Source organism: Tripterygium wilfordii, chromosome 14, assembly GCF_013401445.1.
Source record: "Tripterygium wilfordii isolate XIE 37 chromosome 14, ASM1340144v1, whole genome shotgun sequence".
Lineage (NCBI taxonomy): Eukaryota > Viridiplantae > Streptophyta > Magnoliopsida > Celastrales > Celastraceae > Tripterygium > Tripterygium wilfordii.
Genome location: NC_052245.1, coordinates 10,646,058 through 10,670,741, shown reverse-complemented (window position 1 = coordinate 10,670,741; position 24,684 = coordinate 10,646,058). Strand labels below are relative to the sequence as shown.

At 36.9% G+C, this 24,684-nt stretch overlaps 4 protein-coding genes across 4 annotated transcripts; 3 read left to right on the top strand and 1 right to left on the bottom strand.

Annotated features, from left to right (window-relative positions):
* The first annotated feature begins 1,737 nt into the window (after window positions 1-1,737).
* LOC120014634 (peroxisomal membrane protein PMP22-like) lies at window positions 1,738-4,625 on the top strand. Its single transcript, XM_038866641.1, has 7 exons — window positions 1,738-1,991; window positions 2,133-2,231; window positions 2,583-2,684; window positions 2,877-2,952; window positions 3,708-3,778; window positions 3,922-4,007; window positions 4,394-4,625. The coding sequence occupies exons 1-7, from the start codon at window positions 1,920-1,922 to the stop codon at window positions 4,443-4,445; spliced, it is 558 nt and encodes a 185-aa protein (XP_038722569.1). The 5' UTR covers window positions 1,738-1,919; the 3' UTR covers window positions 4,446-4,625.
* Window positions 4,626-6,915: 2,290 nt separating this feature from the next.
* On the bottom strand, window positions 6,916-7,949 carry LOC120014635. The gene has a single exon (XM_038866642.1). The coding sequence runs from the start codon at window positions 7,521-7,523 to the stop codon at window positions 7,101-7,103; it is 423 nt and encodes a 140-aa protein (XP_038722570.1). The 5' UTR covers window positions 7,524-7,949; the 3' UTR covers window positions 6,916-7,100.
* Window positions 7,950-13,433: 5,484 nt separating this feature from the next.
* On the top strand, window positions 13,434-14,623 carry LOC120015786 (glycine-rich cell wall structural protein 1-like). The gene has a single exon (XM_038868339.1). It carries the CDS (start codon window positions 13,462-13,464, stop codon window positions 14,521-14,523), a length of 1,062 nt encoding a protein of 353 aa, XP_038724267.1. The 5' UTR covers window positions 13,434-13,461; the 3' UTR covers window positions 14,524-14,623.
* A 1,939-nt stretch (window positions 14,624-16,562) lies between these two features.
* On the top strand, window positions 16,563-22,227 carry LOC120015136 (protein NPGR2-like). Its single transcript, XM_038867361.1, has 6 exons — window positions 16,563-16,773; window positions 17,345-17,621; window positions 18,738-18,990; window positions 19,545-20,761; window positions 21,123-21,276; window positions 21,614-22,227. Exons 2-6 carry the CDS (start codon window positions 17,367-17,369, stop codon window positions 21,928-21,930), a joined length of 2,196 nt encoding a protein of 731 aa, XP_038723289.1. The 5' UTR covers window positions 16,563-16,773; window positions 17,345-17,366; the 3' UTR covers window positions 21,931-22,227.
* The last annotated feature ends 2,457 nt before the right edge of the window (window positions 22,228-24,684 follow it).

Genomic DNA, 24,684 nt, shown 5'->3' with positions numbered 1-24,684 from the left:
GATTTTGATGAATTTATGGGACATTGGGCTACTTTGATGCACTCATCCACGGCAGAGGAGTATGACAACAACATGATAATGCTGATTCAAAATTTCAAGGACTGGCCATCTGCCTTGACATATGTGACAGGGTCATGGTTGATGAATTATAAAGATTGCTTTCTTTCTGCTTCGATTGATCAATATTTGCATTTGGGGAACACACACCACTAATCGTGTTGAAGGTAGTCATGTAAAGTTAAAGCGACATTTGACTAATTCTGTCCATGATTTTGTTACGTCTCTGGAAACTATCCACCCGCTTTTAAGAGGGTCAGCTACTTGACATAAATGCATCTTTCGAGGAGAGCTTAACGAGAGCGTCACTAAGATTTAGAAATCACCTATACAAGAATCTGGTTGGGGTAGTTTCAAATGCTGCATTGGTGAAGATAGAAGCTGAAGTTCTTGTTGCACATAAATTAGGTGTTGATCTAGCTGCTTGCAGCCACAAGACATTCCACACTTTTGACTTGCCTTGTGCACACACGCTGGGGGCATACGTAGTTGAGGGCAGAAGCATACCCGTTACAGATGTGCACCACTTATGGAAGAAGTTCAACTTAGATACACATGTTGATGATGCAAACTAACGGAGGGAGGGTCATCAGCCCCTTTTGTTTGTTTGTTAAACACGTGCATCATCAACGATGGTGGTTGTTGGGCTATTCAATTAACAACAACAAACACGTTTTTTTTTTTTTTTTTAAATACCAAAAAAAAGAAAACAACGTTATTTGCTTTGCTGGTTGTTCTCTCCTCTATAAATTAATCACGCTATAAAAATTCCTGTACTTGATTAAAGACGTTGCAGGCCTCTAGCTGGATTGAGCTGTTTATCGAGCCCACATTTTCAACATAAATTGTCTTTAACTTTAACTTTATATTTTCTGACAAGCACACCGAAAATTGAAGATAAGTTGCGAGAAAATTGTATACGATGGTATAAATTTTATACGACCATTAGAAAATTGAGATAATTTATATAAGAGAGGAGAAATCGAAAAAAAAAAAAAACTAAAGAGAAATTGGCTTGAAATAATAAAAAATAATATGAATTCAATATGAGTTGATATAAGTATGGTCATAGATGAAAATGAATAGGGAAAACAAATATATCAATTAATGGGTTAATACCACTTTTACACATCGAAAGATAGTCAGTGTTTCAATTTGTACACTGTTGTTTAAAATGTTTCAATTTGGTCACTCAATGATAAAATTGTTTCAACTTAGTCTCCGTGACAAATTTTCTCACTTTGAGACAGTCATACTTCACATGTGGCACATTAACTGTTCAAATATTGATTGACATACGTGCAGTTTGACTCCCTAAAGTGAAAAAATCTGCCCAAGAAACAATTTTATCATTGGGTGATTAAATTGAAATATTTTAAACAACGATGTACAAATTGAAAGGCTGATTATCTTTTCATGTACAAAAGTTATATTGACCCACCAATTAATGCTATAACTAGATTCGCCTTTAAATTTTTAATTGCTACTGAGTAGCAACTACATCAACGAATATTGTTTTGACCTTGAACGTTTAAAGGCTTGTCCTTTTGGAGGGTTGAGGGGTATTGGTTGGAAGGTGTTGAGATTTTTATATATAACTTTATAGAGAGATTTTGTCTCAATAGTCTCCAACGTCTGAAACTGTAGATTGAGAACGAACACCTCCCAACCTAACACCTTCCAACCCTTCAAACGGACAAGCCCTAATACAAACTGGAGTCCTTGAGATCTGTCTCTCTTACATGCCTCTTTGAAGTTTGAACTTTCTCTTGCTCAAAAATCTTGGAAGTGAAAAGAAAAACACTATTACTATCGTGAGAGTGAGAGAGAGGGAGGGGGTGGATCAAGGTTGAAGAAGAATCATGTCTGATATAGCCAAAGAAGCATGGAGAAAATATCTTCTGCAACTCCAACTTCACCCTCTTAGGACCAATGTCTTTCTCTTATTCTTGATTAATCTCTTCTATGGCCGTTCTGTTCACTTTTATACCTTTTCTTTTCCTTAATCTTCTAAGCCCTTATGTGTGTTTTCTTTACATTATTTTATAATGTTATTTTGTGGGTGGGGTTATCAGGCAATCACTTCAGGAGTTTTGGTTGGATGCAGTGATGCCATCGCTCAAAAGATCTCTGGCGTCAAGAAGCTTCAATTCAGGCGATTACTCCTCTTCATGGTATGTTCATTCTCCATCTTGGATTTCTTTTTTTCTTTTTTCTTTTTTTTCCTGTTGGGATTGCAACTCTTAATTTAGGTCAGAGTTTGGGTTCTTTTTTAGCTGCTGAGAAAATGGTGGGAAAGAAAATGTGATTTGTATTTTGACCTTTTGACTTGTCTTACAATGGTGCAATTGCTGTTGATGAAGTCAATGGAGTGTTACAGCTTGTGTAGGTTGACTTTAGAGTTAAACCATCGAATCACCGACACCAATTTCTGGGAAACCAAACAGAAAATCTTTTGACAGTGATTATTCTACAGAAATTCTTATGCAAAGTCTTGACCGTATGAGATTCAAATTGCATTGCAGTTGTATGGATTTGCATATTCGGGACCTTTTGGACACTTCCTTCACAAACTAATGGAAATTATTTTCAAGGGGGAGAAGGGTAAAGAAACTGTTGCCAACAAGGTACGCCTTCCGGTGTCATTTAAATTCCACTTCAGTTAAGCCTTTAGTGTCTCATGCCTAATAGTGTTCTTATGATTTTCTTATTCTGATTGTTGTGGTAATTTATGTGGTAATGGCGATATCTGCGTTCAAATTTGGTGTATGAAAGTCTTTTTCTTTTCTTTTCTTTTCCCCCTTTTTAAACTTGTTTAGGTGATGTTGGAGCAATGGACTTCTTCTCCATGGAACAACATGTTTTTTATAATGTATTATGGCTTGGTAGTTGAAGGTATGTCCCAACTTCTGATTTAATCTGTTTCAATCTGATTATAGCATTGTCATATCTCAATGTATCAATGAAAGACTGCTGTTTTCGCTGTCCCAAATTGTCTTCGTCATTTGTTTTGCGTTGGCTTTTTAAGGTCTCCATTGCATATAAGCTACAAACATGATTGCTTCAAAATTTCTTATGGACTAGATAAGATTGCTGTTTCCTAGCATTTTACCCCCACCTCTTTATGGTTTCAATCAGATGACTATGTTCTTCTTGAAACTTAGTTGACGTAGGCCAGAAACAGAACTCAAGCCAAATATTTATTTTCAGTTAACAAAATGATTGTAACTTGTCCATTCTTATTAGCCTATACCTATCATTACAACATACATCAATTAACACTATAAGTAGATTCATTCACCTTCTCTAATTTTAGTTATTGGTAATATGCTATGTAAAGTATATCTCTTTGGACTTACTTTTGCACTAAATATAATACTTATAACCTTATTATGTGTATTTTCTTGTCACTGTTTTTACATACTAGTTACACACAAGTCTGGTCTTGTCTTCCAGGCGACAAAGAAAAAAAAAAGTCTGGTCTTGTCTTTCCTGTTTTCGCCTGTTAATATCATAGATGCCTGACTATATTGTCAATTCCTGGAGAATGTTCATGCTTGGACTACAGAAACACAAAGAGACATGGATCACATTATTATTTGCACAATTTTCTGTTTTCTAAAAACTTAAGTTCCTGTCTGGCAATGCAGGAAGACCGTGGGTTCTGGTCAAGAGTAAACTTCGAAAGGACTATCCTTCCATTCAGTTGACTGCCTGGAAGGTACAGAGACGTGAATTTTCTTTTTTCGCATTTCTTTTCACTTCTCATATCACATGGTATACCTGTTGAGTGGTTTGCCAAAGACCAAGATAGAAAGGAAAAAAAAAAAAAATCAACTAAAACTTGATGGTTATGACTTGCAGTTCTGGCCTATTGTTGATTGGATAAATTATCAGTATATGCCATTGCAGTTCCGGGTTCTCTTTCACAGTTTCGTTGCTTCCGGCTGGTATCGTTCTCTGTCTCCGTCTTTTGTTCTCTTATTTTCCCTTTATCAATCTCCCTTCATCATCCCACGAGTGTCCATCTCTCATCTGCATAGTGACTTATACAAGAAAATCTTGGGTTGTTCTAATTCTGATCTCTTCCTGTTTGGCTAATTTTTTGTATGTATGCTAATTTTGTTGTTGCATGAATTGTGAACTTGAAACGTCTGTGATAACTGCGTCGAATTTAACATTTATGGGGCTTGTGATTAACTGCAGTTGTTCTTGGCTTTTGCAATTTTTCTAAATTAATGAGCTAATGATGCATTAAAATATCACATCATGCAAGGTCTTACATGGTAATATGTATCATGCATATGGACTCATTTCTTTTGATGCTACTGCTCAGGGCAATCTTTCTGAATCTGAAAGCAAGATCGGTTGTAATCAAGAAGGCATAGACGATGTGACTTTGTTCCTACTTGATTATGTAGGAAAGAATTAAATCCCTATTCATGTATAAAAGATAAGAAGAAGCTATGCTTGTTTATTGCCTAATACATTGGTAATAGCTTGCTCAGCGTCCCTAATGTTACTGGAGAAAACAGCATTGCTTCCCCAAGTAAGATGATTTTAAAGCTTTTTGTGGCTGCTTTCACACCAAATGTATTTCTTGGACTTATTTTCTGCAAAGATAGTAGTAGGAGGACCCATCGAGTGTTATAGAAGTTAAAATGTGGTAGGAAAAAAAAAGAACAGAACTACAAGGGTACCATAAGCAAATACAAGAATATCTAGATCTACTTCAGTTCTTTATCTTTTTTTTTTGTCTGGCAAATATCTATTAACAAAAAAAGAGGTACAATTGAGAATGAAATACAACCCATACATGATTTTCCCTCAAACAATCAAAATTAAAGCTAGTCCAAGTGGATAAGCATAAAGACATAGGGAATGCAACACAATGCTGTGGCCCTTTTGACATAGATCTAGGTCATCCGTGTCCGGGTTAATGTAACTTTTCAATTGGTGAATACCCAACCGGATAGTGTGGTAGGCGTGCTGAAATTAATTTATTGGCATTAGGCATAGAAGAATCAGGTTGCATATCCATCAGCCGTTCATCGATTTCCAACGTTGTTGGCTGTGATGAGTCATCAAAGCATATCTGAAGCCATATCCACTGCAAACATACCCAATAGTACCCTTCTTTGAAGAACCCATTACTAGAAAGGTGAAATGGCTTCTTCCCGAACATAAGCCTGCAAAACAAGTAGAGTTCCAACAAAACATGCCAATCGAACAATAAAATGCTTCATCAAGAAGCCACAAGGATATACCATCTCTAAACAAGCTAGAGCAATAAAAAAAATAGTCATTTAACTAAGAAATTATAATAAACGTGAAAAGAGATTTCAAAATAGGCAGATCTATGGAGGAGGAGATAGTAGATGTGTGATCTACGCCTCCTCCTCCACCAAAAAAGGTCTGAAAGCTTTTAGTTTTCTAGAGAGGATTTTCTAGAGAAAGAAAGAGTATGAGTAGTTGTGAGAGACAAGCCTAGATCTACTTCAGTTGAGATCCCTAATTTTGTGCTTTTTTTACCTCTGAAGTTTTCAATACATTGGAATTTGGACCTATTCAATAGCTACAGAGATTACACAGTGTGGTACTTTTCAGTTCCTACAAGTGGAGATTTTATCCATTGGGACTATTATAAATAGAACCAAACCCTCTCACAAAAAAATCAGAGCAGATAATCAGGAGAGGAAGATAAGAATATACATTTTGGGGGAGAGGGAAAGGGACTAGCCACTGCAAGTTATGAGAATGGAAGGTTTGGGAAGAAGAGGTTGATGGGTCTCTGTTGATATTTGGGTCTCTTCTCTTCCCAAGACCTTCCATTCTAATGATTTGCAGAGGTTTATCCCTATCCCTTCTTCCTCTACTTCTTTAATCTCATCATCGTTTTACCCAGAAATATAATTAGTCTCGATGACTTGGTTCTTCTAGTTTAGAAAGGTTAGCTCTTTCTGTGAAAAGAGCATACTCGCATTACCAAAATAGATGTTTTCTGATCATGGTCACAAAAAATTAGATATTAAGAGAAGGAGGAGACATGTTTGGAGGAGAGGGAAGGAGACAAGCCACTGCAAGTTATAAGAATGGAAGGTTTGGGAAGAAGAGGATGATATATATGTATGCATGGATCTCTACTCTTCCCAAGACCATCCATTCTAATGATTTGCAGAGGTTTCTGACCATCCCTTATTTTTCTGCTTCACAATCTCATCAATATACGTAGTTGAGGATTCACATTTATTGTTGCAGGTGTTTCGAAGTCTCTCTGTATTTGCTACTGTGTTCTTGTTAGTTAACCTGGTCATTGACTTTAACTAGGGTATAATCGAGTCTAAACCTCCTTAAAAAGGACATTATTGCCTCCTTCTAAAAACATGCAACAATTATTTGCTCAGTTGTTGTTATCTTGTCAACATCCATTACTAGAAACTTGTTTGATGATGCATGAATTAATGCATAAGATCCTAATGGATTTGCAATATTGACTTTGGTGCATAAAATCATATTCATGGTAGTTGCTTGTTAGTCATGCATGAATTAATGCATTAATCAAAGCCTCTTTTTCCCTATAATATATATTTTTAAAAGAATTACCAATCAAAGCAATCCACAGTCATAGAAAGGGTAGATATAGATTAGCCAATTACTAACTAGTAATCCACATAGCTACTAGCAAGCAAACAAAGAAAAAAAGAGAAGAAGCAACACAAATGGCCTCTGATGCGTTAGATCTGCAAAAACACTACCAGATCGATCCAGAAGACCAAATCTGACATGCATGAACAGAGTGAGTAGAAACTCAAAGACAGAATACAATATATGAATTAAAATCTACTAACAGACTTGACGTTTCAATCAATCCATCCATTCAATTCAACAAAAAAACACATCAACAGAGTGAGATTATATGAAGCAGAGAATACCCAGATACACATTTTTGCTACTCTTTACTCCCTACAGAAAACTACAGCAGTTAATCGACATACCAACAACCAAAATCTCTCTCTCTCTCAAATGATCCACCTTCTTCTTATTTAAGACGCTCGAGTCCACCGCGCCAGCTGTGTAGGATTAACAATTCCAGGTATGTGGACCCCATCTGACTTCACTATACTTGCCACCTCATCATAACTCCTCTCCTCCTGCTTTTCTCCTCCTACCAGCTCGGCTTCCCTCTTAACCCGCTTCAATTCTGCTGAGCTGCTGCTCCTCACTGCTACAGCCCCCGCTCGAGCCGGAACAACAAACTTCTTCCCAAACAAAGTCCCCTTCGTCAGAAACTCATACGCCATATACCCAGCCAGCAGCCGATTTGAGCAAATCGGCTCGACGGCTTTTGAAGCTGCAGGTCGAGCCGGAACTGCAGCCGAGGGCTTAATAGGAAAACTAGGAGATTCCCTCTCCTTGCGCTTTTTGGATAGGCCAGGTGGCACGATCCTACGAGGATGATGACTCATTTTATAGCCCTAAAACACGCCACGTAAGCACCCCGAAGTCTGTAGCTCGGTTTACAATTTGGGGGTAAAAATGTCAAATCATCTTTATCGAGAAGAGAGTGGGTAGCGTCCAATACGGGTTAAAACAGGATTAGAAAAATGACTCACCGCTGGCCAGAAAATAAAAACATTTTAAAAAATGAAGAGAAATAAAAATTAGTAAAAAAAATTAACTGAAAAACACGAGAGATGGAGAGAGGAAGAAGAGATAGGGCTAATTAGATTGGAGATTCCAGAAATTAAAATCGGATCCAGATGGCTGATGCGCGATTGCCGGATCTACTTCACGGCCAGTTGTCCGAACGGCGCCGCCGCTAGTAACGGCGGTGAGAGGAGGAAACACAAGTTGTGGAAGTAACGAGGCGGAGAGAGGGAAATTTGATAGGGAACGAGAGAAATGTGAGTGAGTAAGAAAGGAGATTTAAAATTATTTATAGGTGTTCGTTATTTCTGGAATGCCCCTGCTGTTTAATAAAATGACGAAAACGCCATTAACTTATATGGAGAGCATATCCAATTCTAATAACAAAATCAAGTAATAAAAATATCCGTTTGTTACTACCACAGCACTATAATCTCATTTAATTTTTAAATAAAGTCACATACTCCAATTCAAGTAACGAAAACGAGTAATCATCTCTCAAAGTCTTATTTTCATATATGGAAACCCCAAAACCGTTTAAATATCTTCAATCAAACTCTCTTCTAGGTCCTAATTGTTACTTCACATCTCAAATTTCTCTCTACTCTGAGATTAGATTTTGCATCCAAGAAAGAGGATCATAATTTTCTATTATTATGTTTGTCACTATATCGGAGGCCTGATTTTGTGGTTTGAAGGAGCAAAATGACAGCTAAACCATTTTGTTCTCTATTTGCATGTCCCATTGGGATGCGCTAATGATAGTTACACCTTCATTTTATAACTTTGAAAAGGTTTAATTGCTTCATTTTGTTTTGTTTTGTTGGGGTTGGATGTATTTATGGCAAACTTTGACGAGCTTTCCTATGTTGCCCTTAAATTCTTATGCATTGTGTCATTGTTTGGTTTAATTTTATTCCCAATTTGGTGCCTTGATCATGTCAAGCCTCTATTTAAAAGGCCTCATTTAGTCGGTAGCACTTATCATCCATAAACATGTGGCATGCTACATATGAAAGATGATATGTTAGATTTCGAAAAAAATTACATATTTGGAATTAACATGTAAAACTCTTTCTAACGAGACTATTGTCGATATGTTTTATCCGGTCATTCTTAATTACACTATTTTTGTAAACAGTGTAACAAGATCTGAAACATTACAAACAATGTAATAACAATTTGGACACTACAAACAATGTAATAACAATTTATAATACTAAAAAATTAATACAAATACATTGTTCTTCAAAAGAAGGATAAATCATTATTTTTTATATATTTACTTAAATTACATTGTTTTTTTATAGCATGAGAAACCTCATTATTTATTTTTAAAACATTTAAGTTATTTGTATAGAATGAGAAATTTCACTATTTGATTGCATTGTTCTTGATCTACACAGATCTTTATGACATTGTTTCAGTCTCTTATTACATTGTTTAAACTTCTTATTACACTGTTTCAACTTCTTATTACATTGTTTACTGGTTTTTGGTTCACATGGCTTGACTGAAGCGAGAGTATGTTCAAGCTACTGCAACCTACCAAGTGGAATTCTCTTGTTAGATGTTTCTCTTTGGCCTGAAATTTTTTTCAAGCTTTATTGTTTTCACTTTTCTAGCTCTATCTTGTTCTTGGACTCAATGAGAAATTTCAATTATTTTATTACATTATTTTTGATCAACATAGACATTTATTTTATTACATTGTTTAAGTCTTTTTTTTACATTTGTCCAGCTTCTTATTACATTGTTTAAGTATTTTATTACTTAACAAGTAGACCTCAAAATTCACAGTATCAACACCCACACCTCTCTTTACACGACCATCTCCCTCAAGCCTCATCAAACCATCTAACCAACAAACAAACCAAAAATCTACCAAAGCAATGGCTTCTTCATACTCCATAGGTCATCATTACCAAAACTAAGATACAAAAGCAGTCATTAGATTCAAAAAGAGTCAATTTTGGGTCATCAATCATCCATGAAGCCCTTGTTAATTTCTAGAGCGTACCTAGTGTCTAGGAGCTCTCCAAGGAGAACATTGTCAAGATCCCACCTCAGCATGTAAGAAATTACTATCCTTCCATCTCTCTTGACAATTCTTCGGTGTTTCCTTCAGAACAACCACTCTTCTCTCAAAATCCAGATCTTAGATCTACCATCCATTTCTCTCCAGATTCATATCTGCGACCAATTCTTCGAAGTTTCCTTCAGGAAACTTATGTATATGTATTTTATGGAAGATAAGAGTTTTCGTTATTCTAGCAATTCTACGTGACATCGTTAGTTCTCACCATACGATGCCGTTTTACTTCCTTCCTTGTTCACTCAACTCTCCTCTGTATTGCTCAGTTCATATCTGTGAATGTAATTGTGTGACCCCCAAACTACTAATAATTAGGCATTGAATAATTTACTTGATTAAGTATGAATTATTCAATGCCTAATTACCAATAGTTTGGGGGTCCATTAATGTAAAGTGTGTGATGAGTTATGGACAAAAGAATGTGATATGTCCAGTAATCTCATTAAAGTCGTACCAAAAATTTCAGGCGGAATTAATCTTCTAGGGCATGTGATATCTCAATCTATAATATATCTCACACCTAATTAGATTCCTTCACAACATTCTGTTTTCATTTTTTAGAAAATGAAAAAAAGAAAACAATAATGGCTCATAAAATGTATTTAAATGACAAAAAAAAGAGAGGAGATAATGGTCATTTCGAAGGATGACAGCAATCCTTGGGAGTTGGGGACGGTTCAAGCACAAGAATGACAAGATCACGATACCCCCACTGGGTCTGGGAGCGCTTTTGTCTGTGAACCACCCCAAACTTGTGGGGTAAAATATTATTGTATTTTACTTTTTTTGAACCTTTTTGACTAAACAAAAATAAAAATAAGAAAGGCTTTTATTTATATAAATTATATTAGAGTTCGTACTTCCTAGATCCAAATTTCAATGAATAATAATAATAGCTTTAGAAGTGGAGTTGGGCTTTTTGATTGAACAATTGTACTTTCGTTAGGTAAACATCTACTATTGAGCCCATTTTTATGGCCAGGCCCAACTAGGTCTAAAATGGAAATCTCCTCATGACCGAAAGTTGTCTATAACTTGCATTATAATTTATTGCATCTCTCTGTAAAGCATTAATTTCTAAAAAAGCAGTAGTAGGAGGAGCTGTCTTGAATCTTGATCATATAGAATAATCAAGCTAAGCGATTTGACCAAGTTCTATGTGAAAACCTACCAAGAGGGGGTGGGGGTGCATTAATAATGGAACATTATGAGAAATTACCTAGGAGATACATTTACCACAATATGGACTATACTACTTACGTACCTAGCTATAACTACATACGTGTAGTGTAGTGTTGACGGTTTGAGGAGTTCATTGGTATATGTATATCTCTTAAAGGTAGTCTTATTTCTTCTTTTTTGTTGAGTTTATTGAAAGTAGGTAGTAATTAGTAATTGCAGTTTGCAGTACTGTTTATGGGGGCAACCCATTAAGTGTCACCGACTCTTTGATCTTGATGCGATGCTTTACCAGCTCCATTGACAACACAAGGATTATTCAAACCTAAGCGCACTTGAAATGATAAAGTGTTATTGGCCAATAAATATATTGTATTTTATTGATGTGACTGTATTGTGAAACGTGTTTTGCTTATATGACTGTATTGAAAAAAGTGTTTTGTTGATGTGGATGTATTGGTATTTTGTGTTTTGGTGTAGTTTTGTTGTGGATAATATGGAGGAATGGAATGTTGTTGGCCTCCATGTTGGGTGGGAAGAGAAAATGTATAGAAATTTGTGTTTTGCTAATGTGGCTGTATTAGAATACGTGTTTGACTCTAATACGTGTTTGAGTTTAACTTTTTGTGTAATAGAGGTAAGACCCAAGATTAATTTTGTTGGGGACATTAGCATTTCTACCATTGCAAATGCCCTAAGCAGCAATATTATTTGACCTTTGATATTAAAAAAAATATATATGAAAGAAAGAAAAGGCTTTGGTGCTAAATCATCATCGTTGTAATAAATCTTTCATCTACCTTTCACGTGCATGCGAACAAAATAATAATAATAATAAAAGTTATAAGCTAGCTGTTGCTGTTCATGGAGATCAAAAGTAGATGGGTTTTTGTCATGTTTATTAATTCCTCTCAACCATAAATCTCGTTTTAAGCTAGCCGTCATGCTGTTTAGATTAATATATATATATATATATATATATATATATATATATATATTCTTTTCTTTTTCTTTTTCTTTTTTTTCCCCCTAAAAATTCATCTAATTGACATTTATTTAAGTGAGACTGGGCTTGTTCAATGGAACAATTGAACATCTCAAATTAATAGAGTCACAGTCACACATTGTTGATTGATGTCATTATCCTCTTAATTAAAACAACTTATGCATAGTCTTCTAAATTAATTCGAAGGAACTAAGAAAAAAACAAACACTAATTTTTCAAACATTTTGGACTTGCTTGGTGTATCCATCAACCATACATCGCTGGCAATAATAATTAATATCGTTCTTTTTTCTCAAATACATTTCAAGTTCAATAATCTTAGTTCTTATTGTCTGTTTAGACCCTGCAATGGGATAATGTAGGCACAGTTGTGCATTTTCTGCCCTGAAAGATTAGGGCACAAATTTTCTCAGCGAAGACGACATATTTGCTCCAATTTCAAACAAATTTTTTTTTTTTTTTCATGAGAATTTCGAACAAAATTTGAACTTTAGAAATTCTTAATGGAATGGTACAATTGATGTGTAAGTTTCACGCAGTAATTAAAGTCAAACTAAATATTCTAGGAGACAACCATGTAGTGTAGGTGATGTCGGGCTGGATAAAGATAAGATATTTCCTCCACTCTTAAGATACAGTAACACCACTTAGAGTGAAAGGAGATGTAACTCACCACTCTAGGGAATCCACCCAAGAGATACAGAGTAGAGAAGAAGGTTTTCTTCACTCAAGTTTTTATGTAACTTAAAATCTGAACTGACTTGTTATTCAAGATTAGAAGAATTTATAGACTACTTGGAAGAACCCTCCAAGTATAGGAATTCTAAAAGACACCATAAAAAAAAACCAAAACAGATTTATAATAGCAAACTAGCCATTTTTGGAAGCCTGTAACCGGCCTGAACACTCTTCAATAGAATGGTCATAATTTCTTCTAGGAAACTCCAAATCGCACAATCTTTGAAGCATTAGAAACTAGACGCATAGGGCTTTCTGCTGATGTATTATTTCCATATTAAAACTAAGTGCCCATTTTTATTTTTTTCCGATTTTCGTCGGCTACCAAATTCTGAAATTGCAGCTTTTCCCAAACCTCATTTACTTATTCTTGAATGTTCATGAGAACCTTCCTGTCAGTAGGCTCTAAATTTGTGTCAGATACATATATATGTCACGTCAAAAATATATTGTACGTACGTACAATATGTATCAATGTATATGTGCTGATGTGCATGTCATTAATTCTTGTTTAACAAACTTTAAGATTTGAAAAAATATTACTCCTATATTCTTCTCTTTTTGAATTATTTCTCCCCCAAGCCAAACGCGAGATTATGGTTGCAAGATTAAATGCCGCGAACTGTTAGTAGTTGAGATTATTAAATGCACAACTTAAAGAGGGACTATTATAAGGACCTCGTTCGTTTGTACAAAATGTTTCATAGACAAGCTCGTTTCCCTAGATATTCAAACGAGAATGAGAGGTGGGATGAGGACAGTTGTTGCTGTGTTGTCTTTGCTTTGCTTTCATTTTCTGTTGGTGAGTGTGCATGTAGTTGCAGGAGATGATGACGGACACTCGAAAGCTGACGAGGAGGAGAAGAATTTGTTCCTAGGTTTTGGGAAGGGAGGTGGATTTGGTGCGGGTGGGGGTGCTGCTGGTGGTGGCTATGGAGGTGGAGGTGGAGGCGGTGTAGGTGGTGGTGGGTTTGGGAAGGGCGGAGGATTTGGTGTTGGGATAGGCCCGGGTGGTGGAATTGGTGGTGGAGGTGGCGCTGGTGGCGGGGGTGGAGCTGGTGGTGGTATTGGAAAGGGTGGAGGAATTGCTGGAGGCGGCATTGGAAAAGGTGGTGGAAAGGGTGGGGGCATTGGAAAGGGTGGTAGAAAGGGTGGGTGCATTGGAAAGGGTGGGTGCATTGGAAAGGGGGGTGGCATAGGTGGTGGTATCGGCAAGGGTGGTGGAATTGGCAAAGGAGGAGGTGGTGGAGTTGGAGGAGGGATTGGGAAAGGTGGTGGCATAAGAAAAGGAGGCGGCGGAAATGGTCGAGGTGTCGGTGCAAAGGGAGGTGTAGGCCTTGGAAAGGGAGGTGGAGTTGGTGGTGGCATAGGAAAAGGAGGGGGCGCCATTGGTGGAGGTGGAGGTGCAGGTGGAGGGGGAGGTGTAGGTGGAGGCTTTGGAAAGGGAGGTGGAGTTGGTGGGGGCATAGGAAAAGGAGGCGGCGCCATTGGTGGAGGTGGCGGTGCAGGTGGAGGTGGAGGGGGAGGTCTAGGTGGAGGTGGAGGCTTTGGAAAGGGAGGTGGATTTGGTGGGGGCATAGGAAAAGGAGGTGGTGGCATTGGTGGTGGTGGAGGTGGAGGGGGAGGGGGAGGCTATGGTGGAGGGGGAGGCTCTGGTGGAGGTTGGGGCTTTGGAGGTGGCATAGGTAGTGGTGGAGGTGGCGGAGGTGGAGGAGGAGGTGGTGGTGGTGGAGGTGGTGGAGGAGTAGGTGGAGGAAGTGGATTTGGGGGTGGATGGGGTGGTGGAATTGGCCAACCATAAACTCCACGTTGCATGCATGCATGGGAGTTGCACTTTACACATATATGTTAAAAAAGATTGACAACATGACTCAATGAGGAGTCCAATGTTTTCGCTTCAAGTAACTAACTTCACCGTGTTTTATGGTGCTTGAAGTAGAAATGTAGAATAATTTTTTCAACAAATACTTTTATATTTGCTATATATATATATTCTCCTTCACCATGTTAATTGTAGCCAAAATCTAATTTAAATGGCCACACAGTCGACGCTGATGCAAATCAAACTTGGCAGCAGAAAGAAGGGACTTGACACTTGGCAGTATTATTGGACTAAAAATTCTTCTACACTCTGAAAAAATTTTCATGGTTCATGCATGATTAATGACCTACCAAACAATCACATGCCTTGCCTATATGTGTAATTATATATAAACAAACATAAATGAACAGATATCAAATTAAAATGCAATATTGAGAATTACGAGTAACTCACATGACACTCATGTATGCGATATATTATCATAGAGGTCTCGAGTTCGAGCTTATTCATTTCCTTTTCCCTTTATTAAATAAATAAATAAATAAGAAGCAATACTGCTCAAATGAAATTTCATTTAAGTTTGTGTGTTCTGTTTTTGGTTATCCGTGAAGTGTGAACAGAGATTTGGTTCTGTGGACCATTGGTGACTGGTTTTGAGAGTGTAATTATATTTTTGTGGGGTCCAACCCCACTACCATGGTTTTGGCTTTCTTTAGACTTTAGAGCATGGGTGGCTAGCTGCCTGGTTGGCACTGGTTGGAGATGAATTGCTCAATCCTGTTTCAGTACTCTACCTCTACTGCAAATATTATGATTTCTGCTTGAATCCCAAGTCAAGAAATCAATTTAAATTCATTACACAATCTCTATTTTGGAAAATTTTGAACTTTAGTACAATATTAAACTGTAAATCTGAACATCACAAATATGAAAAAAGGAAAAGAAAAAAACATATAAATTTGGTGGATGTACCTACACAACATTTAGTGCATTGCCTAAAACTGATTGGCATGGTCTCTTTATTCCAGATAAGACAGAGATATCTGATACATTGTAACATTAGGTACCAAGTTCTCTTTCTCTTTGTGGGCATATTAGTACCAAGTTCAAGAGTCTTCAATGGAGGTCAAAATTACTATATATTAGATTACATCTCCTAATTTGGTGAATCTCCACGTGTGGACAGGGGTGAAGCCAAGACTTAACACGAGGGGGTCGCAGTGGTGGACAGAGGATTTTATGTTAAGGTGGACAAAGCTAAGTGTAGGTTCGGAAGAATTTTTTTTGGGTTTTCCATTAATTATACTTTTGAAAGTATAAAAAAAATAACACTAAGAATAAAAAATTTATAAATATAATAAGTAATATTTGTCACATACCTTATTATTTGAACATGATCATGATTTTTACAACAAAATTTGAGGGGGTAAGTTGACCCCTTAATACAACGTTGTTTCGCCATTGCGTGTGGAATGTTTTAATTATATCTCTAGGAATTGTAACAAAGTAACTCATCGGGTGGTTAGAAATTCCAAAAGTTGGGGTGCTTTTCGAGTTTGGCTTGAGGAGTACCCAAATTGTATTTTTGTCTTCTTAATTGAGGAGGAAGTGACCTTATTTCTATTAAAAAAAATTGGAGGATTTAATTTTTGTTGGTATTAGTTTATATTTTTTATTCTTCTAAAATTTTTAATATTTTTGATTAACCAATAATAATAATAATTAGATAAATTAATCAATGATGGAGCAGAAGAATGGAGCCGGCAGACGGTTGACCGTACTGTTGGGGGTGGTTTCTTTTCAAACTGGGACCATGACATTTCTTTTTCTGTGAATTAACTATCATTTTTTTCTTAAGAAAAAATCGAATATATTTTAAAAAGATTGCATTAAAGAATATTTACCTGATCTTTTATCTGTTCCCACCTTTGACACGAAGAACCAGTTAATGGTAGGTTTCTTAATTTAATGTAGACACACCGGAAGTCGTAAATGAATGGTTTGTGTCCAACTGTTATTGTCCTAAACCGAACAAAAAAGTCCACATAGAGAGAGAAGAAGAGAGGGAGAGAGAGGGAGGGGATTATAATTTCTTGGAGCTTTGGATTCTTCCTTTCCAAGAGAAAATCAAGGGGACCCTTTTCGGTTTTTTCTTTTGTCTGAATTGTGGAGATGCAGTGTGGTGTTGATGACTTGTGGGCTCGTTCATTGCTTTTTACCCGCAAAAAGGTACTTTCTTGGGCGCCTGTTCTTGATCTTTTGTGGTCTGTTTTTTTACCTTCTATTGTGCTGTTATGGGCTCTTTTGCTTTCAACTTTGACGTCTAATCATTGCAACTTGGTCATTTCTGGAGCAAATTTGATTGAACTTTCCTGGGTTTAGCTGGCATTTTCTGGGTTATTAAGCTTTCTCTGTTTCTAGTCTTTTCATGAGATAATGGGGCATTTAAGCCTTGTAATTGACTGAATGGAGTAGATTTATGAGGTGAAGTTGCAGGAATTTTTATTCCAGTTGAATCAGATAAGAGTTATATGGATATTTGATGTTGGGAATCATGGGTTTGTGGGTAGAAAAATGGGTCAAAATCAGCAATTTATGGTCTTATAGTCTTTCGTCCTTATTGTATGATGTCAACACCAAGGTAATTTCATCAAGTACGAAAACTTGATTCAGTGATTCAGAGATTTGGGCACTTAAGACTGTCTTGATTATCCAAGAATCTTTGAGTAGTAGTCCTTTTGCTGTTGAGTTTTGAAAAGGGCTGATTTGGGATGTTATATTGTTTATTCCATTTGTGAAGTTGTCAAGTTTAATGAAGCGCTATGAGAATCAAGAATTGGATAAATAAGTGGGGATTTGACATTCGAGGGAGGCTGGAGAAGATGATGAAGTGCATTCGTTCAGGTGAGCGGTTAAAGGTAGAGGACTTGAATTCTTCATCCGAGTCCCTGGCTACTCGAGACTATTCAGTAAGTGGTTTTTCTTCTCGAGCTGGCGAAGTGGAAACAAAGGTCGACAACGGCAATATTGAAGAAGCAGAGTCGTCTCTTCGTGAGAGTGGTTACCTGAACTATGAGGTTAGTTGCATCTCTTTTTTTTTATTCTATTGCAAGCATGTTCTCCCTCGTATGTGATTACAAGTCGAGTGTTTGAAACTCATAAAATGTTTTCTCCTAAGTATTGCGTGATGACTGATGGTATGCACTTGTAAAAGTTCAATTCCTCCATAAGACAACTGCATTGAAGTCTGTCAGAGAATAGAACCGTAGATGTAATGTCAATGTACGGAAGTTGTGAACTAGAGAGCTGGGAATGCATTGGTGGTTTTTCTGTGTCCTATAGGTTAGCATTTCCTTGTAGATACACAATCTCCAGAAACCACTGTAAACTATTGCAATCTTGTGTGAGTCAACTGGGTACCTAGCCTCTACATTACATTTTAAGCTAAGGAATAAAACTAATGCTTGTTTTAGCCAAATTTTGACTGTCAAGATATCAATTGATACTGAAATGTTGAGTGTTCTGAAGAAAAGGAGGAGACTATTGACTTAACTTGGGAACTCTTCAGAAAAATTTCTTATATGGTGTGCGAAAATGTAACAATTAATCATTATCTTGTATTTAAACCAACTAATTTGCGGGATAGTGCTATTAAGGCATTGTTCACATGACCGTACTGGTGGTACACTTGCTGTAAACCAAAGACTTGCTGTCTGTGATATAAGAATTCTGTTGTTGGTCAAGTTTGTATTTCCCTGCATGTTAGTCAATATTCTCTTGCTCGGGTGCAAGGAAATCGTATTTTCTGATATTATAACAGGACAATAGAATGTGGTTAGTTGTATTATGTTTATTTATTTCGTTGCGTTAATCATTGTCCCACTGAAGTGCATCAAAATCCAGTGTTTTAACAAATGAGGCAGGATAATGAATGTGTACATAAAAACTCTTTTTTCTATGGGAGCCATAAATTTTGGGGTACTATTATATACAAGTTACAACCATTACGTAAAAGTGGTGTGACTTTAATGCAACTACAGTTTATCATTGATTTTCCAGTGATACATATTTAATCAATAATTTTCTACTGCTATCATCTATTGCATGTTCTTGATTCTCCATTTTTGACATACTTAGAAGTTTATCGTTTCTGATAATATAACACCGAGCTACGGTACCTTCCTTACTTTCAGGAAGCTAGAGCTTTATTGGGAAGGCTCGAATATCAGAGAGGTAATGTGGAAGGTGCTCTTCAGGTATTTGAGGGAATTGACATTGCTGCTGTGACTTCGAGGATGAAATTTTCCCTTTCTAGAAGATGTGAACAAAACAAACGTCGTTCTCAAAGTGATGCTGCTCCACTCATGTCTATGCATGCTATCTGTTTACTTCTCGAGGCTATTTTTCTAAAATCAAAATCATTGCAGGGTCTCGGGAGGTTTATAGGTAAAACCTTCACCTTATGCTTGCTTATCTGTCACCACTGACATTTTTCATCTATTGCAATGTAAAAGTTTCAGCTATCATGTTATACATGTATTGAGAACCAAGTTTTGGGTACCTTGTCAGATGAGGTTAGACTTTAGAGGCTGATTTCTTCATCCGTACCTGCTTTGACCAACCAGCTGTGTGTATTTATGTTTCTTTTAAATTGAACTTGTCCTGGAGGTTTAGAGTTGTGACATAGCCCATTCATTTCTTCTTCTTTCTTCCTGGGGATTTTACACTTGAGAAGAAAATAAAGGTTAACCGGATGCGAGAAAAAGTCTCTATGCTTCTCAGATTCTGCACTTCACTAAAAGACATTAGCATGAACCTCGTCATATTTTGAAATCTATATTTGACTTTGGCTGGTTGTTTACATGGGTCATTGTTGTATTAGTTCTAACTTATTTCTCTCTCCCTCCCGCGCACACACGTTCACCCACCCATTCATGCACCGGAGTTGGAATCACAATCAGTGAAACTGCATGGCTAAATTTCCATGGCCTTTCATGCAGATGCTGCTCAATCATGCAAAGTAATTTTGGACACTGTTGAATCAGCATTACCAGATGGTCTTCCTGATAACTTCTCCACAGATAATAAATTACAGGAGATTCTAAGCAAAGCTGTTGAATTGCTTCCAGAATTATGGAAGCTTGCCGGATCTCCCCAAGAAGTCATATTATCATACAGGCAGGCCCTTCTTTATTATTGGAATCTTGACACTGCAACTAAAGCAACTCTCGAGAAGGAATTTGCAGTTTTTCTTTTGTACAGTGGAGCTGATGCGAGTCCTCCGAATCTAGGCTCGCAGATGGAAGGTTCATTCGTGCCAAGGAACAACATAGAAGAGGCTATTCTCTTGTTATTGATACTACTTAGAAAATTTGCTCTCAAAAGGATCCGATGGGACCCGTCAATCATAGATCACCTTACATTTGCTCTATCAATTTCAGGGGATTTAAGGCTATTAGCTCATCAGATAGAGGAGTTACTTCCTGGAATTTTGGAAAGGAAGGAAAAATACTGCACCATGGCTCTCGCTCATTATGGTGAAGGTGATAACATGGTTGCCTTGAATCTTCTTAGGAATTTGTTAAACAACAGAGAGAATCCAGGCTGCATTCTAGAATTATTGACGGCTTCAAAAATTTGTGGGGAAAACGTGATTTATGTTGAAGAAGGCATAAATTATGTTTGTAAAGCGCTCGAGGAATTGCATGGGAAATGTGCACAGATGGTGAGCATTGGACACTGCTTTCTGGGACTGTTACGGTCAGCCCAAGCTAGGTCGGCTGCTTCTGATTCCGAGAGGACGTTGAAGCAATCTGAAGCGCTTGAGGCACTAGAAATTGGAGATAAAAAAATGAGGGAAAGAGATCCATATATTATACACCATCTTTGTCTGGAAAATGCTGAGCAGAGGAAATTGGATGCCGCACTTTATTATGCAAAGCAGCTTTTGAAACTTGAGGCGGGATCTACTGTTAAAGGATATATCCTTTTGGCTCGCATATTGTCTGCCCAAAAGCAGTTTGTTAATGCTGCGAATGTAATTAATGCTGCTTTAGATCAAACTGGGAAATGGGACCAAGGAGAACTCTTGCAAACTAAAGCTAAGCTCCAGATTGCACAAGGTCAATTAAAAAATGCTGTAGAAACATATACTCATCTTCTTGCTATTCTTCAAGTTCGGGCTAAAAGCTTGGGTGCAGCGAAGAAGCTTCTAAAGGTATATTGCTTTAACTGTATGCTCACAAGGCACGACATCATATTTCCATAGCCATCTGTGAAAGGAATTGATTTCAAATAAAAATGGAACATGTTTTCTCTTGTGCGTAATTTAGGAACCAATATAGAATTTTGTGACTGAACTCCCTAACGATCTTTTTTAGAAAGGAATGAATGACAAAAAGTAATGAAGAGGAGTGCAAAAGATTTCATAACGTGGGAGTGCGTATGGGGTCTGGAGTTCAAAAGTACTTTTATCATTCTGATTCTTGAACGTTACCCCGTACTAGTATCATGTAAATTTACTGGCTCAAATAATTGATTGATAAATTACGTGCTCTGAATTATTCTTTTCACCACAGAATAGGGGAAAACATGATAGAAGTCTGGAAATGGAAACATGGCATGATTTATCTAACGTATACATAAGCTTGTCTCAACTGCGGGATGCTGAGGTCTGTCTTTTGAAGTCTGAGGCCATCAATCCTCATTCGGCTTCTAGATGGCACTCTACTGGTGAGTAACTCTTAACCCTTCTTGAGAGAGTGTGTGCAATTTTGGATTACATTCTGTATTGGAATTTCTCTTTTGTTCAAAGTTACCCATGTGACCACCTCTAAAGGTCCAAACTTCCTCTTAACTTTCCATCTGAAACTGATAGCATGTTAGCGGAAACCTTCAAAATGATTTGTACTATAGCTAGCAAATATTCTAGCATCATTTTTTCAGACGTTGCATTCGAATACCAAGATTTTATGCGTCATCTGTTAATTAAATTACGTACAGAGAGAATGTTTGGCTGGTCTTCATAATTTACACGACAAAGCTAACTCTTCGATTACTATTTTTGCAGGATTGCTTAATGAAGCAAAGGGCTTCCACCAAGAAGCTCTAAACTCGTTCAGAAAGGCGTTAGATGTTGAACCTACGCATGTCCCAAGCTTGATATCCACTGCTTGCATCCTCAGAAAGCTTGGCGGCCAGTCTACGCCTGTCATTAGAGGCTTCCTCACTGATGCACTACGATTCGACAGAACAAATTCCTCTGCATGGTACAATCTTGGCCTTCTGTACAAGGCTGATGCTAGTGTCTCGGTACTGGAAACAGCCGAATGCTTCGAAGCAGCAGCTCTCCTTGAAGAATCTACACCCGTTGAGCCTTTCAGATGATCAAGTTTGATTTAAGCGCGGGACATTAATCAATAATCTACAGAGTGACATAACATAGACTGATGATACCAAGAGTCGTCAAGGCAAAGAGATAATAGAGGGGAGGAGTCCATTTGTCATTTACTCTGTGGGTGTAAGTAATATATTTTTGTAAACAGGCCTCTATAGAACAAACATATTCCTTTGGTTTTTGTTACTGGTTTGGCAATTTTCAGAGACCGTAAAGTGTGTAACTAAAGCAACAAATCGTTTCTTCTTAGCCCTAATTATTATACATTGAAAGCAAAATTCCTTTTCATCATCAAAATTCAAGTATTCAGCATTAATCAGAAAAGGGTCTGTATTGTCAATCAATCTTTTAATAGTTTTTCTTTAGAAAAAGAGAGAATTTTTATATTTTTAAAAATAGTAGTTTCAATTTTTACAGTATTTCACAATTCACATGTTGTACAATAATTATAGAAAAAGAAAAAGAAAAAGAAAAATTAAAACAGAGAGGGAGGGCGATGGTCGGCTTAGATCCGTCTTTTATCAGGCAAAAGAACAACAGTGAGCTGCCATGGAAAAATATTATATTTCGAGAAATAGTTAATAATAATCAGGACATAGCCAGCCACGATTCGGGATTAGGGGTACTGTGGGGATTCAGGGGCAATGCCCAAGAATTTTTTTTTTAATATTTATATGTTGTTTGTTAATTATAAAGTACAATAAATCTAAGATTATACTGTTTTATTAATTTATATATATTATTTTATATAACTAAGTGAACAAGCAAAATAAAAACACGTTTTATAATAAATAGTTTTAATGATTATCAGAAATGAGACTCCCGATGCCATAAAGGCGAGACAAAAAAAATTGAAAAGAAAACACAAAATAATTATAGAAGAAAACAGAAACCAAAACTAGGGGACAAACAATCGGTTCCGGGTCGAAATAGCACATGTTTATAAAATATTTACATATCCGGACCCTAACACATGTTGGATTTTGGATTTACTTAATTGACCAAACCCGGATTAGTATAGGGTCCGGACAAGTAAATCGGACAAGATTACTATGTTTGGAGCCAGTTTTAAACTGAACAAAAATTTTGTATTTGGATCCAAATTTCAGACATATAATGGACATATAACTTATGTCCAAACTTGGTTTAATCTGTGTTGGACAAATTTGATCATCCAGACCGATCAAAATTTTGTCACCCCTAAACAAAATTGTCCATAAAAAACACAACATAATTATAAATAATTAAAAAAAAACACAAAACAAAGCTATGTTGGAATAAACATGCATATGATAAACTGGAAACTACTGTAATAGTATCGAAGAACTATTGCAGATACAGTAACATAGCAGATTGCATGCATAACACAGTGACATATGTATTCAATAACACAATAACATATATGAATACAGTAATTATTGCTTAAATTTAAAATGCCAAAACCGAAAACAGCTGGACAGGGAATGTGGGAGCGAGGTACGCCTTTGCGAATCTCCTTAAAAAGAATTTGCCCCAGCCGAATTGGTGCCTCTGCCTTTGGACAACCTCTTCCCAAGATATAATGCTCCAAACCACGAGTAAGCGGCACAACAATATTGGTGGATTTCAAACGAACCAATATGAACACTACACTCTCAGAGAAGAACAGAGACAGGCAGGGAGAAAGAAGAAGAATGTTCTTGGTGTGTTTTGAACTTGCTGTCAAGCTCTCCTTATGTAGCAGAGCCCAGCAACCACCAGCCCAAAAAATCAGTGCACTATCACTGCCCAAAAAATCAGTGCACTATCATTGATTTATGGGCCTGCAATTGACCAGGACATGTATATCCTTGGGCTGTTGCATCTGATTTGACTAAGTAAAGGGTGTGGGCCGCAGATATTGCAGGCCTGACTGGATTAATGGGCCAAAATAAAATAAACTGCAAAAATATAGAGGACTATTGATATTGTAAGCCCAAGTCTGCGCATGGGCCCGGCTTGCTCGCCTGCGTGTGTTTTTAATCCAAGTCCATAGTGGAGGGCCTCTCCCTTCTACAAAAGCTTGTCCTTGGGCCCAATGCCTTCATACAAATATTAGGGTTATAAACAACACATCCATATTGTATTTTTCCTATGTGGGATTCTCATACACACACTTATTGCACTTTTGTTATTCATGATTAACATGGTTTTTTTGGAATCAATTTTCATTCAACCGAAAAATGGTTTTGAAACATATTAAACTCCAAACTCTTTTCTTCATATTGAAGATTAAGACCCATCAATTATTATTAATGACTCTCATTCATTAGTCATTAAATTTAGGTCAAACTATGGTTGACCACCATTTTTCCAACAAGCTACTCATCCTATATCGACTCCATTTGTAAAGTCTATGACAATATATAGAGCGGGTAGTGAGAATCGAACTCGCATCGTTAACTTAAATTAATTTTATGGTTTTAACACAAATTCACAAATACAAAACCATGTAAAAGAATGATTAACACAAATTTATAAAAGTGTGATTAACACAAATTGACTAATACTAGGTGACTCCCGCGCTTTGCAGCGGGTTATGGTGTGTTGTATATTATTTGTATAAATATTCCCCTATAAGGAATGTATTTGAATCGTTGTATACATTTATAAATAAGACCAGAGAATTTTTTTTTTTTAAAAGAGAGCCTGGAAAGTACTTGACGAAATTGAAGACGGGATGTTGTAATGTAACCTGTGAGAAAGTGATAGCTGCATAGAATCAC